The sequence below is a fragment of the Limanda limanda genome, chromosome 2 (genome assembly GCF_963576545.1).
Source record: "Limanda limanda chromosome 2, fLimLim1.1, whole genome shotgun sequence".
NCBI classification, from domain to species: domain Eukaryota; kingdom Metazoa; phylum Chordata; class Actinopteri; order Pleuronectiformes; family Pleuronectidae; genus Limanda; species Limanda limanda.
Genome location: NC_083637.1, coordinates 6,181,559 through 6,199,058, shown reverse-complemented (window position 1 = coordinate 6,199,058; position 17,500 = coordinate 6,181,559). Strand labels below are relative to the sequence as shown.

At 43.2% G+C, this 17,500-nt stretch overlaps 1 protein-coding gene across 1 annotated transcript in view; it reads right to left on the bottom strand.

The window, feature by feature from the left end:
• LOC133015761 (protein sidekick-1-like) overlaps positions 1–17,500 on the bottom strand; it is a 166,926-nt gene that overhangs the window by 50,906 nt on the left and 98,520 nt on the right. Inside the window, exons 19-25 of the mRNA XM_061083032.1 lie at positions 16,438–16,553; positions 12,496–12,691; positions 9,394–9,492; positions 8,222–8,413; positions 4,749–4,870; positions 4,144–4,256; positions 1,469–1,619 (exon numbers count right to left, since the gene is read on the bottom strand). Of these exons, the coding sequence (XP_060939015.1) occupies positions 1,469–1,619; positions 4,144–4,256; positions 4,749–4,870; positions 8,222–8,413; positions 9,394–9,492; positions 12,496–12,691; positions 16,438–16,553 (989 nt within the window). The remainder of the gene's footprint in view (positions 1–1,468; positions 1,620–4,143; positions 4,257–4,748; positions 4,871–8,221; positions 8,414–9,393; positions 9,493–12,495; positions 12,692–16,437; positions 16,554–17,500) is intronic.

The window sequence follows — 17,500 nt, the reverse complement described above, 5'->3', positions numbered from 1 at the left end:
ATTCCTACACCGTTCACCTGATTTGGATGTAAATAACCTCAAATTAAAGCTGAAAGTCTGCACTTAAAGCACATATTGATTGTTTCATTCAAAATCCATTGTGGTGGTGTACAGAGCCAAAATGATGAAAATTGTGTCAATGTCCAAATATTTATGGACCTAACTGTATATAACACCAAATCACAGCTTACATTACATCAAGGTTCTGTACATACTGAGGGGAGGACCTTGTGATATTATAGACATGTGGTCAAATGAGATAATAACTTCTCAAACAACTTCAGACTTCTGCAAATGAATCAAAAAAGACCCAGAATATTGTTATTTATCCAAAAAACCTTCTCCTCTCTGACACTCCATCTCCTGCTCCTCCTCTCGCCAGCTTCTCCCCGTCCTCTTCCTCCGCTGTCATTCTCTTTAACGTGCTTCCCCTCTCATTTCCTGTCACCCCTCCGCCCTCCCCCCCGCCTGTCACCTCATCATCTCAGCCTGTGACCCACCGTGTCATTATGCATTACAGCCCCAGTCTCCTGGATTCAGCTCCTCACCATCGTTTCAACAGTTTAGTTTCACTCTCAGTGTGTAAACCCTCAGGATCAGATCTGAACCAACAGTGGACATGTGGCTCGGTGCCGAGCAGCAGATAAAGGTCCAGAGACATCCAGTCATTTTAAACACCCCCCCGGTGATTTAGCCCGGCTTAGCATTTAGGAGCCATAATACAGAATGTCACATTAGCTTTATTACCCTTAATATGCAGCTTAGAATAATAGCCTTAGCTGAAACCATTGTGATGGTTCCACTACAGCGGAGCAGCTAGCTGGGCGCTAACATGCAGGTGGAATCCCATTAGCATGCTGCATAGGTAGCGCCTCAGTGTCTGTGTCTGATTTGACAGGCTCTTTTTCTCATTCCAGCTCTTAAATGGAAAATACTCTGCCCTCCATTTATGTTATAATAGAAGAGGGGAAGGGGGGATAAGGGAAGGAGGGGTGGAACAAGAGCAAAAAAGAAAAGACAGTGAGGGGAAAATTATATTTCAGTTTGTGCTGCGAGCAGTCCGCAGGGTGAAGGGGGAATGTGACAGATTAGTTTTAGCACTGATAACCAGGAGAGACACTGATTATAGGCTGTCATCCACTCGAGCTGTTCGGTCCTGCTGCTGGAGAGCACACACACACACACACACACACACACACACAGAGCAGGCGCACGGAGATGCAGAGCGAAGGAACACAAAAGAAAAAATCCCCTTCAGTCAAATTAGCAGTGTTTGAAGAAGTGTAACGGGGCGAGAAGCAAGGTTTTACAGTTTTAGACTGAAGTGTGTGTGTGTTGGTGTGTGTGTGTGTGTGTGTGTGTGTGTGTGTGTGTGTGTGTGTGTGTGTGTGTGTGTGTGTGTGTGTGTGTGTGTGTGTGTGTGTGTGTGTGTGTGTGTGTGTGTGTGTGTGTGTGTGTGTGTGTGTACCATCCAGCTGAAGCGCAGGCTGGACTGTGTAGCAGACAGCAGGGTGAGGTTAGACGGGTGCGTGTCAGGTGCCGCCTGCAGGGTCTGAATCAGCCTGGAGGGGGCGCTCATGGGACTGGCTCCGACAATGTTCACCTGACGCAGCCTGAACCTGGAGAGGAAACAGAAACAAGTTCAAGTTGAGTTTATTTGTCATGAGAAGAACCAGCAACCTGGAAAAATGTAGTATAACGTCCACTGTGGGAAGATAACCACTCTGATGATGTCACAGCGATCCAGTCGGGCTTGGAAAATAAAAGTTAATAACGTAAAGTACGAGTTTCAAAGCAGAGGTGAAGAGTTTAAAAGTCACTGCTTCATCAGACAATGATGATAAATTAGATTAGATTAGATTCAACTTTATTGTTATTGCACAGTACAAGTACTTGTACTACTACCACAGTACAAGTACTTGTACTACTAGCACAGTACAAGTACTTATACAACGAAATGCAGGTTAGCATCCTACCAGAAGTGCAAAAAAGTAGTAAAAGTGCAGAGTATTGTGCATATTAAAGTGAAAATGTAAATAAATAAGATATGTACAGTAAGAAATATATATGGAATATTACAGTCTTAAGAGTTATTGTATGATATAAGAACGATGAATACACTATGAGCAAGATAAATATATAGATATATATAAATATGAATACACTATAGGCGGGATAATACAGTAGTAAAAAATGTTACAATAATAAGATAAATTAGCAGGTAAATTACATTTTCATGGATAGAACAGATAAAATCTAAGTTGTTTGATTGTTTTATGACAAATATCACACTGTGACCAAAACATAAGAAGTTATTTCAAAACAAAATTGCCCCTAAAGTTGGACATTGGGGTAAAGCTTTCAATTGACCAATGAATGACTAATATTTCCAAGTACTTGTACTACTACCACAGTACAAGTACTACAACGAAATGCAGTTTAGCATCATACCAGTAGTGCAAAAAAGTAGTAAAAGTGCAGAGTATTGTGCATATTTAAAGTGAATATGTAAATAAATAAGATATGTACTGTAAGAAATATATATGGAATATTACAGTATTAAGAGGTTTTGTATGATATAAGAATGATGAACACACTATGAGCAAGATAAATATATAAATATATATAAATATAAATACACTATAGGCGGGATAATACAGTAGTAAAAAATGTTTACGATAATAAGATAAATTAGCAGGTAAATTACATTTTCATGGATAGAACAGATAAAATCTAAGTTATTTTCATTGTTTTATGACAAATAATCACACTGTGGCCAAAACATAAGAAGTTATTTCAAAACAAAATTGCCCCTTAAGTTGGACATTGGGGTAAAGCTTTCAATTGACCAATAAATGACTAATATTTCCAAGTTGATTACAGAGTGTTACTGTAGAAGCAAGTAACGAATGAAGCAGACTGAGGAAGATCCTGATTATAAAAGTACAGTAGAGTTACACAACACACTGGAATAGAGGCAATCAAAATATAACACAGGTCAACACGACAACCACACGTCACACTGATAGTGAAGAAAGACTATTTTTGAGTATTTTATTTCTAGTAAGATCCTCTGTGTTATTTATTACAGAACATCCTTCAGGTGAAACTCTCCTCAAGGGGATTTCTGAAAAAAGCCACAGATGTATCGTCGAATTGAATTAATCCGAATATCAGTCAGAGAAAAAAAAGGGCGAGAACCTGACGACAGACACAGACGTTCATCCACGAGGGAGCGATTGTGTCTTTTTGTTGGATCTAAATGCCTCCGTGCGTCAGTGTGGGTGTGAGTGACAAATACGTGCAGCGGGCGAGCGAGAGACTTCATCTGTGACTCGTGGTCCCAGCGTTGGGAGAGAGAGAGAGAGAGAGAGAGAGAGAGAGAGAGAGAGAGAGAGAGAGAGAGAGAGAGAGAGAGAGAGAGAGAGAGAGAGAGAGAGAGAGAGAGAGAGAGAGAGAGAGAGAGAGACGGGCGTAAAGAGGAAGTTAAAGCGAGGGATAAGGAACACAGACAAGTGGCTCACTTCATCTAATGTCCCAGTGGTGTCGCCTGTGACAACATAATCCCTGTGAGCGCACAAAGTGTACACACACACACACACACACACACACATGTACTGCAATCCCGTTTCAGATGAAGACAGAGATACACAGAGCAAGAGATAGACATATAGATAGAGAGAGGGGGGGGGGGAGAGAGAGAGAGTGGGGATGGATCACATTTACAAACTGCCGGCTCCCCATGGCCCTTGAGCAGGGATTACAGACACTCCTCTCTCTTCCTCCTCCTCCTCTGCTGCCCTTCCTGCTCTCTCATTGCCTTTCCTCTCTCCTCCTTCCCTCCTTCCTTTTAGCTATTTAAGATGGGGGGGGGTGGGGTAATAAGGATCTGCATGCAGCAGCAGTGAAGGTGCTGACAAACAGAAAAAAGTCTCAGATGGAACTGTCTCTCTGTGTGATTTATCTAACTTCACCTGAGTTGAGCAATGCTGCAGATTCTACCGTGTGTGTGTGTGTGTGTGTGTGTGTGTGTGTGTGTGTGTGTGTGTGTGTGCGTGTATGTGTGTGTGAGTGTGTGTGTGTGTGTGTTGTATCACTGGGTTGTGTTCTCGTGCAGGTGACCCGTGTGTGTTTGCCGCTCACCTGTACTGAGTGAACGGAGCGAGGTTGGGAATCTCCAGCGTGTCTGCATCTGGCCGGTTGTCCTCCTGGTGGACGACTCCCCACTCGTCTCCTCCTCCGTCCTCCTTCACCACCTGGAACAGAGAGATGTAACAGTGAGGTCACACACGTCCGCCCAGAGACATCCAATCAAGAAGGTGGAGAAGTGTGTGTGCTTCCTGAATGTGTCTCCTCTCACGTGTGATTGGATCCTGCTTCCCCACCTCTATATGCAAATAATTACGTACATCATTTGTTTGTTTTGTTTGTTTGTGAAGATTAAAATATGTTGTTACACCGATTTCACTGTTTGTGTGTTGGTGTGTGTGTCTCTTTGTGTGTTGGCATGAGAAAGATAGGCAGAAAGAGAGTGAACGGAGTAAGGAAGTACTGAATGAATCAATGCTGTGTGTTTGTATTTTGTTATTAAAGATTTGACCCATTAGAAAAATAATAAAGCACATGTGTCCCGACCAGTGATCGGGTCTCAGGTCACACTTGGCTGTTCTCAGATCTGAACTTAGCTCTGACCACTTGCGATCAGATCTCTCCGGAGCCGGATGTTAATCGGGCTCCTACACACGCACCTGTCCTTCTACGATCCATCGGGATATCGCCGTCTTCCCGTCGGAACCCGGGCGGAACCTCAGAGTCGCCGTGCGAGGGCTGATGTTGGAGATCACTAAGTTGGACGGAGCTCCAGGAAGTTCTGCAGATAGAAAACAGAGAGAATACTTCCTCACTCAAAGCTCCAACAGGAACAAAAATAAAGAAAATCCCTCGAGAGTTTTGCCAGTGCAGCCGATACAGCGGCAGGTCACCATCATATCTTTTTACGGGTGTATAAAATATTTACAGTCCTAAATCTGTGGGATTGTTGCTCCCACAATAATGTTATTTATGAAAAGAAAAATAGTCTGCACTGCATTATTGATGTTTCAATAGTAGGCTACACTTTCTTTGAAATAAGAACCACCTCTGGTTGCTTGAGCTGAACCAGGTAAAATATGAATTTATATAAAGACAAATGGTTTTTTTATACACATCTGTGAATTATTTTGAATAAATAGATCAAAAACTTTACTTTTACTGTGGAGATTTTTCCATGAATGGATAAATATGATTAAATTGCCCGAATCTGACTAACAAGGTCACAACTGGTACATGTTTTAGAATTGACATACAATAACAATAATAACAGAGAAGAGAAAAGGAGGAAATGCAGGTCACAAATAATGAATTCAGAACAAAACAGATTTTAAGTCGGGGTGAGCTAATCCAATCCTTTTCCTTTTGTCCATGCTCGGTTATTATAAAGGAGAAATAAAAGATTGGTCACAGAAAAAAAAGATGTTAATTTTAGTAAAGCTCCGGCTCCTATGCTACAGCCGTCTCTCTCTCTCTCTCTCTCTCTCCCTCTCCCTCTCTCTCTCTCTCTCTCTCTCTCTCTCTCTCTCTCTCTCTTTCATATTTCTGAGCTTGGCAATACAATACACTAAGATAAATCTGCACACCAGTGGAGGCGAGAGGTGAATTAAATGCACAGTTCACTAAAGTCCATTTAAGGCCAATAAATGTCTGAGTGGGCAGCAGGGCTCATAAATTATGTTTGACCCATTATTATTCCAGCATTGTTCTATCTCCGAGGGAATAATGAGTGACGGGAACCCGGGTAATGTTGCTGAACAGCCGTGGACGCCTGAGCAGCTCGGCCGGCCGGAGAGGAAGAGGAGCGGGGGGGGAAGATGTGTACAGACAAGGATAGAGTGTTACTGTTCTTTGTCGTGTGCAGGATTACGCAACAATAAGTGACTGGATTTCCACGAAAACCTGCTGGAACATTGTGTTTGTTTCCCCTCGGGAATAATTCATATATCTTAATGAAAAAATCAGGCTTATTTGGAGGACTGATATTTATGAGTGTGTGTAATTTGCTGCAGATTGGATTCTGTTGGGCCTTGGTGGAGGTGTATGAGTTGTTCTAGTCTGATTCATCAATATGTTCACCTGATCACTACTGTCCAGAACCCTAATGACTATTTGTAATTCGCTGAATCCCCAACCAAGAATCTACGAGTAAAATTTAGTTTCTTTGTGAGGATTAATTAAACATAATGAGACAGTAAGTGTCTTCCACAGCTGGGAAAGTGCTGCACACTCCAAAGCACAACAATCGAGTTTCCATTCAGAAAACTGCAGAATCATAGAATCAGTGACGATGATCACGTTTCTTACTGAGCACGTGTTTCCTGTTTGAGTTGATGTTTCTGTCACACTCAAGCTGAAAGCTGCACTGAATCATGTGAACAATCTCATATATATAACACTCAGTGGAGCATATACCTCCATTTTTCATCGACATCCATGAATGAGTCTCTGGGAAATCGATAGAAAATCTAGCGCATCACACAATGTTGAGGAAAACGAGAACAGATTCCTGGATCTGCTCCCTAATCCAGATCCACACTAAACTCCTCCCTCATCCTTCCACTAAGTTTAGTAGAAATCCATCCGGTAGTTTTTTTACATAATCTTAAAAAAACAAACAAACCAACATCACATAAACCTCCTCTGAGGACGTAAATATGTTTTACTTTGAACTCTTCAATCAGAGCAGACTGAGGCCACGTGTGACGACGGCTCGGGAGACGAGAAACTCTGAAGTTTCTTTTAACCGTCAAGTCCAAAAAACAAATTAACAACGGCTTGTTTCTGTTAAATGAATTTACATAATCCAAAGATCTAAACGGTCTCTTCAGAGCCACTTTCCCACCACGTCTCCTCAGGGTGTTGGGTTTGATATCCCCGTGCTCGGGTGTGATCCGCTGTAATCCATCGAATTCTGCTGCAGCAACACAAACCCTCACATTTGCGTAACATGGCAGAACACATGTATCTGTAAAGATGGAGAATCAAACACATCGGACCACCAGGGGGACGTCGGGCGGGTTTTATAGAACATCTCAGGGGAGGGGATGTTTTTCATTGCGACTGTATAACCCGACCGGGTCCAGTTAGTAAGGAAACAAGAGAACTCTTCCTCTCTGGATCCAGTCGAGTACATGTGTGCGACAAAAGACAAATTACAGCCATCAGCCTCCATTTCTCTGTAAGTGCATTCAGCAAACTTGTGAGGGTTGTAATGTGGAAATGTTGATATCAGCTGCCTTGCTCAGATGAATGACAAAATTCTCTCAACTCCATGAATACATGAATAAATAAACAAGACAAGAATCTAATGCTCAGTGGATCTCTCTCTCTCTCTCTCTCTCTTTCCCTTCTCTCTCGTTCTTTACTCCTTTTCTCTAATCTTCAGCCCTCTGTCTTTCCTTCAGTCTTTTGCTTTCATGAATTAATGAATAACCTCTGAATCTAAAAAGTGTCTGTTTCCATCTTTCTCTCACTTTTTTTGCACTTTTATTTATAAATTAATAATCAGAAAATGTTAGGACAAAAAAATCCTGCAGCCGCCTTTCTTTCTTTCTTTCTTTCCCTCCTTTCATTGTCCTCCACTTCCTCTCAGTCCAGGCTTTGCTCTTCTCTGTCTTCAAAGATTCCATTTATTTTCTGTGTTCCCTGTTCTTCCCTCATTATATTTCTCTATCTGTTCTTTCGTCCTCAGTTCTGTTCTTTGATTGTCTCTCTTGCCCTCTCTCTCTCCCATCATTCCTGCAAACCCCCCCCCTACACTTTTAGCTATTTGCAGTTAATCATCACTAATAAATGATTGCAACTTGGCGTTAGTCCAGTCAAACAAACTCATCATGCATCCAGTGTGCACATAGAAAACACACACACACAAATAAACTGCACACTGAAGCGCTGTCTAAGATGCTGGAAATGACTAACTCGTGTGTGTGTGTGTGTGTGTGTGTGTGTGTGTGTGTGTGTAGAGGGTGATGATTCATGGACGCACAGTTACAGCCACTTATCAGCCTGAGGAAAGACGATGGCATCAGAAGAGCTCGTCAGTCATATTTACTCTGTACACAGCCGGGCACACGAGAAGAAACCTTCCTCTAATGTCGCTGTCGGCTCCACTCGTGTGTGTGTATTGTACCTGGTGGGACGCCGGTGGAGATGGTGGAGGACGTGACCACGCCCCTCCCTGCGGCAGTGAGCGCCGCCACCTGGAGGGAGTAGGCGGTGGTGGAGGTGAGGCCGGTCAGCTGGTAGCGCAGCGTGGAGTTGGAGAGAGAGCGTTCCTCACGACTCGACTCTCTGTCGGACACGTCCCACCACAACACGTAGCCTGAGGGGGGGGGGGAGCACATGCTGGGTTAATAAAGCTGTTCATGATAAAGGTAATAAGGGTAATAAAGCTGCATGTATGCACGAGCAGACACACACACACACACACACACACATAATGAGATGTACAGAGCCAAGAAGGAGGGAGGGTGTGTGGGTGGGGGGGGAACTACAGTCGAACCCTGTCTGTCCCTTCGCATCTTCACAGTCATGCATCACACTCCACCACCTCCTTACGTGTGTGTGTGTGTGTGTGTGTGTGTGTGTGTGTGTGTGTGTGTGTGTGTGTGCTGGGCCACTTGTGTGTAACGCCCTGGAGAGAGTGAATGGTCCCACATCTGTCTCCTTGCTCACCAGGTGCTGGATGAAAAGCAGGTTGAGGAGAAAGGAGTAAATGTGCAAGGTGACCTTGATTTAATAACAATTTCCCCACTCCGGAGTGTGACTGTAAAGGTGCAGCTGCCCGGTGCTGTTCCACTGGGCTCTTGTTGTGCAGGTGCCTGATGAATGTTTGGACATAATCCAGACATGTCAACACACACAGACAAACACTCATTCACACAAACACGTATACACAATGTGGGGTAATCGCTTAAAGGTTGGCCATTTATGATTTTATAGCCAGATTTTGTCGTATATAATTTAAAAACCTTTACCTTCACACCATGTTGCCTGCACCCAGAGTGAGAGTTATAGTTTTGGGACACGTTCCATAGACTGTGTATAAAAATGGATGCAGATGCATGGATGCAAAGCTAATGAGGATGTGCCCGAAACCTGTATTCTCTCAAATGACCAGCAGGGTCATGTTTCTTTTCATCTATACGAAAATGACTCTTCTTCTCACTGGATTTAAAACATCAGTAAATGGTTTCCTCAAGAGTTTATGGTCAAAACAGACGATATATCAAACTCCAGACTCCAAATCTCAGCTCACAAACCGATGGGTGATGTCACGATGGATTCCCACTCGGCTCTTACCAGTAACGATGCCGTTCCTGTCTTCAGGCTCCGCCCAGCTGACTCTGAGGGACGTGTCTAGGATTTCCGTGAAGCTCAGCTGACGAACAGGTCCAGGAGCTGAAAGAACACATCATCAGATATTAGTGTTATTATTTAGGTCATATTTTGAGTATTTCCCAGCTCTCACACATCCCTTCACCTTCTGCTCCTCAACCTCCCACACCAGCTCGTAATCACATCTGCATTGACCACCCTGTCGTTTCTCATTTCATCCATGGCTCTCTAACCCCTCTCCCTTCAGAGCGATTAAGCTATTCATCTGAGACATTCAATAACACTTGCACACAAACACACACACACACAGACACACACACAAACTCCTTCCTTACCAACAGTGGACTGATGCCAACCAAGAGAAGTCGTTTTGATGAAAGAAGAAAAGTTATTAAACCTTCTCTTTCATAATATAATTGTAGAACTGCTTTTTCAAACCTTTTCTTTTTCAGATAAAAAGAGAATTGCACTTGATCCTTCGTCCGAGCTTTCCTCCAGCACACCGAGTTATTTGGTCAGAGACAGTGATGTTCAGAATCTTCGAGTTCTTCACTCTTTTTATCTCGATGTTGGAATTAACCGAGGACTGAACCCACAACCTCCAAACTTCAGAGCGATGTTCAAACACCCGGAGCCATTTGGTCAGACTCTCCTTTGCTTTTTGCTTTGAGCTGTGTTTCTTAGACCTTTTGTGTCTTTCCTTGGAAGTCGGACATCAAAATTCAATCAGTTACTCGAGGGCTGAACCCGGAACCTCAATATTTCATTTTATTTCTGTTTTTTGGGGGAGAATTCTTTGTGTTACTGGACAGAGACAGTGGAGAAAGACATGTAGAAGGATGACATGCAGCAAAGGGCCGGGGCTTCTGGACGGATTCAGCCTTGATGGTGGTACATCCTTATCCAGGTGAAGCACAGGGAAGTCCCACCACCTGAAAGATTTAACTGTCCTCTGATATTCGGAGACATCTGGACATTTATGAGCTGCATTTGTTGGAGCCCTCAAGTCTTCACTTATGGAGTTGAGCTTCAAAACTCACTGAGCCTCATAAAAATTGAAGCCTAGAACTTCCAAGCAGTCGTCTAACAAGCTGAGCTATTTAGTTAACAACTGTTCCACCCTATGTGTTTGACTTCTTTCCTTTGGGTGCTGACCAGAGGAAAAACCCTGGCACCACCTTTGGCAGAACCTAGTGGCCAAGTGGAAAGGCACTGGAGTGACTGGACAATTCACAAGTTTTACTGTTGTAGGTTTAATCCTGCGGCAACTCATTAAACTTTGAAGTCCTGCACCCGGAGGAAACGCTCAGAGGCCAAGAGGACTGTTTGGTAGCTTTGGCGTTTAGGGTTGAAGTCCAATATCCACAGATCGTCCAAGTGTCTCTCTACAGGGAATAGGAGGACAACTCTGGTTTCTAGACAACTTCCTCTAGAAAAAAAGTTGTGAGTCTGATCCTCATGAGACTCAGTGGATTTTATACCCAGAAGACTGTTGGAGGAAAGCTTCCTCTGTGAAAGGGACTTGCTCACATCTCGTGTTTATTCCTAACTGTGAGCCTCCAGTGATGCAGTACCCTCCTGCTGCTTGTCCTTAAAACACCATTTCCTTTGTATTTGGGTAGAGTGATTCCTTCAGTGTAGTTTGAGGCTACAACCCCACACATGTGCTTTCACTGATCATGTATGTGCAGGTGTAAACAGGAAGCAGTGGGTTGTTTAGATCCAGAAGACGGAGCAGGGATTTCTTTTCTTGGACCGATGAGGAGGTTGAATTCTTACTGAATGTAAGTGTAAGTGTTTCCTAATCAGCGCTGGTGGTGGAGTAGAGGGTGATGAGACCCAATCAGGCTCCGGGTCCGACATCATCATCAGGATGCAGGCGGCTGCATCATCATTTCCAAATCAGTCTCAGTCTCTGTCAGTCCAGATTAGAACCCGGCCCTGGATTTGTCAAACACTGTTTCCAAGGTTCTGTCCTCAGCTTTAGGGGCTTGAAAAGTCGAATGGACAGGAGGCATAAACATAGTGTTTTAAACGCATTTAAAAACCAAATAGGTTAAGTGTGGCTGTGGCCTGAAAACCTGCCTCAGGCTGCACATGATTCACACTGTGCAGAAACAATGTTTGTGAATGAAACTCCAACCTGCAGTATGAAATGTGATGTGTGCTGAGCCCCAGTGTGGATCAGATTAAAATACATTACAGAGTTATAGAGTTTGAGACATAATTACAGCATGATTTAAAGAAAGAGTGAGAGTGGAGCTAAAAAATGTGTCCTGCTAGCTCACTGGTCCACAGTGTGTAATGACTGAGTCACACACACACACACACACACACACACACACACACACACACACACACACACACACACACACCTATCATCAAGCAAGAATTACACTCGCCGTTAACCCTCCAACACGCCCAGCACCCAATCAATACCTGGTCTCAGCTGTGTGTACATGTGCATGTGTGTGTGTGTGCGTGTGCATGTGTGTGTGTGTGTGTGTGTGTGTGTGTGTGTTTGTGTGTGTGTGTGTGCATGTGCCGTGTCTTAATGCGTGTGTGAGCACTTGGCTTCTAATATCTCTTCCCCACTCGATAATTGCTGGCTGGTAATAATTGCTTGTCTGTCTGCCTACAGGCTATTGTGTTGATTTGACGATGCCGCTGTGTGTGCATGTGTATCTGCGACTGGGAGCGGCCGCTATTATGTTTATCCGTGGAACAGTGGGCTATAAACGCCAACATGCGAATCAATTCCCTTTTAAAAAAGACACAGAGGAGTGGAAACTAAGAAGAAAGAGATTAAATGGGAGAGAAACTAAAGTAAGAGCCTAAGAGAAGGCGGGTGGGGGGGGGGTGTCGGAGAGTCGATGTTGCGTGAGCAGCTTTGAATCACACAGAACCAAACAGAGCAGGTCAATACATCTCCATTAGTATTCACAGGAAAGGCTGATAGAGTGATATGTTCTGGCATTATTCAAATTGAAGTGTGTGTGTGTGTGTGTGTGTGTGTGTGTGTGTGTGTGTGTGTGTGTGTGTGTGTGTGTGTGTGTGTGTACTCACTGTCCTCGTGTGTCTGCAGCATGGTGGGCGAGCTGCGTGGGCCGTCTCCAGGTGTAGTGAAGCAGAGGGTGGCGCCGAAGTACCAGGTGAACTTCTTCAGGCCGCTGACGAGTCCCGTGTGGCGTGCGCCCGGGTAGTCCGGCGTGATGGTCACCACCAGGACGTCCTCCGGGGACGACTCGGGCCAAACCAGCAGCTGAGATCCACCAGAAAAAAAGATTTATCGTTGTTGACATCTCCGGTTACAAATAAATATTCATGCCAGTTAATCTGTTTGTTGTGTGTTTCCCGGTATTAGTTTAGTCATGAATCTGACTCAACGGCATTAGCTCCAGGCTACTGAATTCAAATCTTGTTATTCCGGCTGCATTCATGAGACAAAACTTATTTCTGCAAGAGTTTGAAACAAAGTGAAGTTTTTCTAAATTAGGCTGATACACAAGGGTGTTCTTGTCATTTAAGTTTAAAAGCAAATGGTTTTCACACAGTTGTGAAAAACAATATTCGTGTTTCATTCCCCGGAAAAATAATAAAAACTAAAACATCTGCATCCCCAATATATTCAAATTTAAGGATTATTTACATATAGATGTTCCACTTAACATACATTTCTACCAGCAGGTCATTATCAGTCCTAACACTACCTGAGGATCTCCGTCCGACTAAAAGCTTCATGAGAAGTGAACCCGTCTCCACTGTGGGACTTGATTTGTATTCCGAGCCACAGTGGTTTTATTTGCGTTGTTGCTTCGGCCAGAGAAACAAACAGTGAAGAGCGTACACTTACATATTCATAATGAGAGATGTGAGCCAGGGGCCACTCTAAATACAAAGTGCACATATTTAGAGCATGAAGAAATTACTGGCTAAGTAACTTTCCGCCAAGTTTTCATCTGAATTAAGCAGAGCGATAGCTTCGTGGTGTGTAAATTCAGGCTGTTTACAGACCAGCTTTATATGATAATTGAATTCAAAATGTCTCTTTAATAGCATATTGTTGGTGGGCGTGCATTAACATATATTTGTTATTGCTGCATTTGCCTGTAGGTGTGAAAAGAGAAAAGCTTCTATTTACATCAGGATTCGTTTAAAATTCAAAAACTGACCCGTATGTCTCACGTCTCACATGCTAACGTTTTCAGAGAAGTCCTCTCTTTTTCAGTTTCTACTGGTTGATAAGCTATTCGGCTCATTTCTACAGGCAGTACCACTGGAGTGATTTTCTCCACATCGTCCTCTTCACTCTACAGGGACTATTCATATCATTACAATACATCAGCTGCCTCCAACTTTGTGAACATTGTGAAATTGTCACGACCCTGCAGGACTTGGGGTTAACTTCATTTCTAGTGGACTTGGCACAAGTGGTGACAGACACCTGAGACAGACACCTGAGACACGTAAGAAGCAAGATGACGGCTGATGGGCCGAGACAGAACTCTGGAGACAGTGACCCAGAGATCAGACTCTTTGTTTTTTTACCTAGGACACTTTCTAATAACTTCAGAACTGAAACCATACGACAGCGTCTTGCCGAGCTCGGAGCGACAGTCCCCATCGACCACCAGCAGGTCCCACAGTCTACCTGCACATCGGTTACAGAAGCAAAGTCCAGACACTGGAAGCACTGAATTAAATGTTACCAGGGGAACGAGGAGAAGGAGCTCAGCATTTGAAAGTAGTGAGACGGGTAGATTTGGTTTGTGCCAAAACAGAAACAGAACAAAGTACTGATGTGTTCTGTCTAGATTGTGTTTTAAAAGAGCATCTTCCACTGCACCTGCTTGTTTTTAGATTTTAACATTATAATTTATTAGGACCAATCGTACGCCTCCTTATGTGAGAGTATCCGATCAGCCGACCATGTTGACAGAGACATGTCAGCAGCTTCACATAATGTTCACATCAATCATCAGGTGATTAAGACTGTTGGGTTAATGTCAGTGCCAGACAAGCTTTTCCTAAAACTGATGATTTCCTGAGATTTTCACACACAACAGAAAAGTGTGAATAACAGCCAGCAAGCAGCAGGATGGAAACGTTATGAGTGCTGTGACTTTTTTAGCTTTTCACGAGCCAAAACTTTGAAAGCAAAAAGTTTACAGCATTTGTGATATATTTCCAAGTATTTCTAGTAAAGTATGAACTTGCTTTTGCAGACCATCGAGTTACTTTCTGCTATTAACAGAATCTAAAAAATGTCCCTGGCTTTATATCACCTCTACATCCTGCAGTAGGAACCAATCAAACAACCCAAACACTCAGGTGCTGTTATTAGGAAAAAGGCCGTTGATACCCAGAGACAGTTGATTGGCTGTTTTTCTGCCTAGAGGCTGCTGCACTGCACCCAGTTAGTCGCTGTAAAATAAGGTTCTCTATTGTAATTTATTATCGGCACACAGTGTATTTTGGGTGCAGTAAAAATGTGCTGATGTGGCACCCTCAAGCTTCTGGTGCTGGTCCACTGTTTAAAGGGAGCTGGGAAGACCGGCTCTGCTGTTGCTATAGAAACTTCTGATCGAGATGGATTCCTGACATCGTGATGGAGAAGGGACACGGAATGGTGCTGTCCTCAGAAGAACTGGGTCCAGAGAAGGGACAATACAACACTTCTGCTGAGACATGTGTTATAACGTTTTCTGTATAAGTTCATGCTTCATAATTTACTGTAAACACATTTCTAAGTGAAGGTACAGAGGTTAACAAGGTTTCATCTTTCATCCGAGAGGCTTCCTCTGTTCAGAGACAAATTAAAGATCTCTAAGACCCTCAAGGATGTCCAGTTGTCTTCATAAAGCACATATCATAACCTGGATGCCTGAGAATCTTTACTGTACACACAACCTCTTTTATATAGAAGCTCAACCTTGAGAATCTATGCAACATGGAATCTGTTTAGCTCGAAATGATTGCTCTTCTTTGTCAGTGAATATTATTGACTCTAACTAAGTGATACAGATGAAAACCAAAGTGCTTGTCTCTAAAAACTCAAATGTTAAGCCATAGGTGTCAAGGACATTTAATTGGAAGACTCACCAGAGCTGGCTCTCAGTCTGGTAATCAGTTTTCAGCCATGTTATTAAGGGTATTGTATATATTCACTGATCTGTGGTGGTGGGTGGGGGGGTGGAAATGAAATGAGGCTTGCTCCATGTCCCTCTTTTAATTAATATCATTATCTTCTGTCCTCTAACCAGCACAACACACCCAACCCGACGCACAGCCACATGTGAACGGCTCCAGTGATGTGAAGTGGAAGAGCCGGCAAACACAGACAACATCACACAGCCACATCAAACAGATGGAGAAAAGACCATATAGTATTTATCAACTAACAAAGACACCAACATTCAGACTCACACACACACACACACACATGCACAGACACACACACACACAGAGGCAGAATATGGTGTGTTTTCTTTGTCATGTTAATCAGTTCCTCTGGGTTTGGTTGGCACAGCGAAGTGAAGAATAAATCAAAAAGCAGAACTAGTACATATGGATCACTCTTCACTCTCTTCCTGCTCCCCCCATTATCCTGCTCGCAGCTCCTGTTTTCTTAACACTGTCTTTTTTTTATCCATATTTAATCCTCTCTTTTCTTTACCTCACCACACTTGACTTGGCTAAGTGTGTGGGTAACAGGAGCAGAGCAGTGCACGACCTTTGAGCCAAAAGAGACGTTTTCCCCACAAAATGTGTCCACACATCTACACACACAAAATACAGATTGTTCTCTTTATTTGATTTGATTTTAGGTATTTTATCTTTGTATTTTTCCTGCTATATATCAACAATTAAGGATATTTTCAAACCTGAAAGGCCAGAAACCAGGATTCATGTCTTTGACAAAACAAAGTCCCCAAAAACATCCACATCTTTTATTTCATTGGACTCGACACAAATGTTTTGTAATGTGACTCGTCTTGTGAGTCTTACCTTGTATCCCTGGTTGATGCCATTAATAAACTGCTGAGGTGGAGGGTTCCATGTGAAGCGGATGGTGGTCGAGTTGATAGCCACAACTTCCACTTCCTGCGGGGGTGCCGTGGGAACTAAACAAAGATAAACACACACGTTGTAGTTAGAGGAAGAGTTCTCAGATACACAAGGAAAACATGAACGGTAACAAACCTGAGGCCTGAAGCTGCAGAAATAAAAAGCCATTTTAACCGAGTTCGGCTTCTTCTCCTTCATGAACTAGTGATACAGAACCATATTTCAATATTTCCTGGTGAGACCGGGTTCATTTTTTTAATTAGAAACATTCTGCTAAGCTTGCAGAAGCTAAATGCCAAACCCACCCCTCTGTTCCTTGCTGCTAAATGACCTAATTTCTCAATAAAATTCATCCCATCCATTTTGTTTTGCATTTATGTATTTTGCATATTATTACCTCGGGAGTGACTCAATGAGATTAGCATAGTGACCCATCGGTGACAGACTCTGAACAATGGTGGAGGCTCGTGGCCGAAGCATTAATTCCATTGAGCCTCTCGGGCGCTGACCCCAGGACAGCGGCCACAGGAAGTGAGATCCACGCAGATGATTTGTTGCCTCGGTTCTGTAGACGTATTATTCTCCTAAGTAAGGAGCCCTGTCAACCTTTATCACCCAATTGATGGCACTGCACGGCACATCATGATTTATTGATTGAAAAATACAATAACGATCTGTATTAATAATTAACTTACAATGGGCACTTTAAAGGATTTAGTATTGCGTTCCCGTAGAGTTGGAGAGGTCACAAGAGATGTGTTTAAAAAACATTAGACAAAACTAAAGTGGTGGCAGAGCAGAAAATCCTGGTTTCAACTTGTTTGTCTGATCCAAATGCTCCAAAAGAGCTGGATCCTGAAGTTGTTTTTCATCAGGAACTCAATGTCTTTTAATTGCTTTCTTTCAAAAAAAACACACGCCTCCGCTTTTCAATGAAGCCATTAGATGGACATCACCACTACGCACAAGGAAAATCTCTGTCTGGGGCGTCTGGGAAAAACTG